Source organism: Cariama cristata, unplaced genomic scaffold (assembly GCF_000690535.1).
Source record: "Cariama cristata isolate BGI_N322 unplaced genomic scaffold, ASM69053v1 scaffold8344, whole genome shotgun sequence".
Classification (NCBI taxonomy): Eukaryota; Metazoa; Chordata; class Aves; order Cariamiformes; family Cariamidae; genus Cariama; species Cariama cristata.
Genome location: NW_009614607.1, coordinates 25247 through 26969, shown reverse-complemented (window position 1 = coordinate 26969; position 1723 = coordinate 25247). Strand labels below are relative to the sequence as shown.

The 1723-nt window shown below is 55.9% G+C and overlaps 1 protein-coding gene across 1 annotated transcript in view; it reads left to right on the top strand.

Annotated features, from left to right (window-relative positions):
• The first annotated feature begins 1151 nt into the window (after positions 1 to 1151).
• FAM163A (family with sequence similarity 163, member A) overlaps positions 1152 to 1723 on the top strand; it is a 1197-nt gene continuing 625 nt past the window's right edge. The window contains exon 1 of the mRNA XM_009699479.1: positions 1152 to 1244. Within this exon, the coding sequence (XP_009697781.1) occupies positions 1152 to 1244 (93 nt within the window). The remainder of the gene's footprint in view (positions 1245 to 1723) is intronic.

The window sequence follows — 1723 nt, the reverse complement described above, 5'->3', positions numbered from 1 at the left end:
GCCTATCCCGGCCAGCCGCCCCGGGGCCGGCGTGACCGTGACCTCCTGCCCGTCCTTTTCTGGGTAGGTGCCTGCAATGTGGCGGGGGGACGATGGAGCACGCCTGCCCTGGAGGGGATGGAGGGAAGAGCCCCCTTCCCAGTGGCACCTAAAACGTTGACGACTTGTGCAATGATGCATCCGTCTCTCCCGTAATTAATTTTAAAGAGGAAAAGGCCAAGTGCTGAGTAAGCTGGGCCTTCGCCCCGCGAAGCTGCGTGATTCACGAGCCGCTGACAGCGCAGCCTTGTCCTGCGGAGTATTTCTCTAAGCTTGGGAAACGGCTCCTTTCCCTGCTCCAAATTAGAGAAAATAATAGTAATTCATAATTACCATCATGATCATCATCATCTGCAGGACCCAAAATGCTTTTTTGCACCACGGAGGCTCCCGGGGGTGCAGGCATGCGCTGACGCCCATCCCTGTGTGATGCGGGACGTGAAGCAGTGCTTCCTGCGGGTCCCAAATTGAGGCAATTTCTCGGGAAGCAGGGAAAAGCGTGGGGGGTTGCTGGCGGGCCATGGTTAACCTCTCCCTCTGCTCCTTCCAGGTCCAACGCCTCCGTCACTGAACGTAAGTAGCTCCCGGGTCCCGTGGCACGGGGACGGCGGTGGGGGCTGCTTGGCTCATGCCAAGCCCATGTTAGACCCATCGGTGCCTGGCAGGCAGCCAGGGTGTGTTCTTTGGGCTCAGACTGCTAGATTTGCGGAATTCAAAGGCTCCCTTTTGGCTTTTCCTGGTGGAAGTTCAGGTTTGCTTCTGCGTTTTGAAGTAGAGGCTGTAATTTCTGCCGGGAGGGTGAAAATCAGCCCTTTTGGCTCAGCAAGTGGGGAGGCTCTGCTGGTGGGCAGCAGAGCGTTTCCTAAAGAGCACCAGCAGCGATGGCAACGAGGGGCCGTGATGCTGTGTCTCAGGTATCCTCTCGCTAAGAAGAGGAGAATGATATTGGGTGCTAGTTTTCCGGTTGGGGAAGGAGGAGCAAGGATGCGATATTTTTGGGATGCCTCATGGGCGCGATGTGATGCCGAAGCCATGGTAGGTGACTTTCATGTCCCAGGGTGATGTGTGTCCCTATGGCCCTGCCTTTCAGAGTTTGATGGAGAATCGGTCGGATGACAGCGGGAACTGTTGTTATCACCGGGGGAATCCTAGCGACGGTGATCCTACTGTGCATCATTGCCGTGCTCTGCTACTGTAGGCTACAGGTGAGCGCTGTGGCCATCCCCCATCTTGCCGTGAACCCCAGCAGTGTCTCTGCTCCTCAAGCCGAACTGCTGCTGCAGGGGGGTCTCCAAGGGGAGTTTTTTGCCCGTGATGGGCAGGCAGTTGAACCCCCCTTTCCCTCCAGGTGCTGCAGAGTTACGTCCTTTCCTCCTCTTGGTGCATGGGGACTCCCCTAAGGCTTTTGAGGCTCTGCAGTGCTTGCTAATTTAGGTGGAGACTTGGCTGGGTTTGCAATACCAGATGGAGATTCCACACCCCACCCCACCCCCCGCCTTGTAAATTAAACGAAGAAGCTTTCAACAACAGCTAGCTACAACCTCCTGCTCTTTAAAAGTTAATGTGAAGTCTGTGCCATGCAGCAGTGCCCGCGTGATGAAAAGCACAGCGGTTACTTGGAGGAGTTTCCAGCTGGCATGGCAAAATATTTTCCCCTTGCAAACCTCGCCGGGACGGGAGAGGA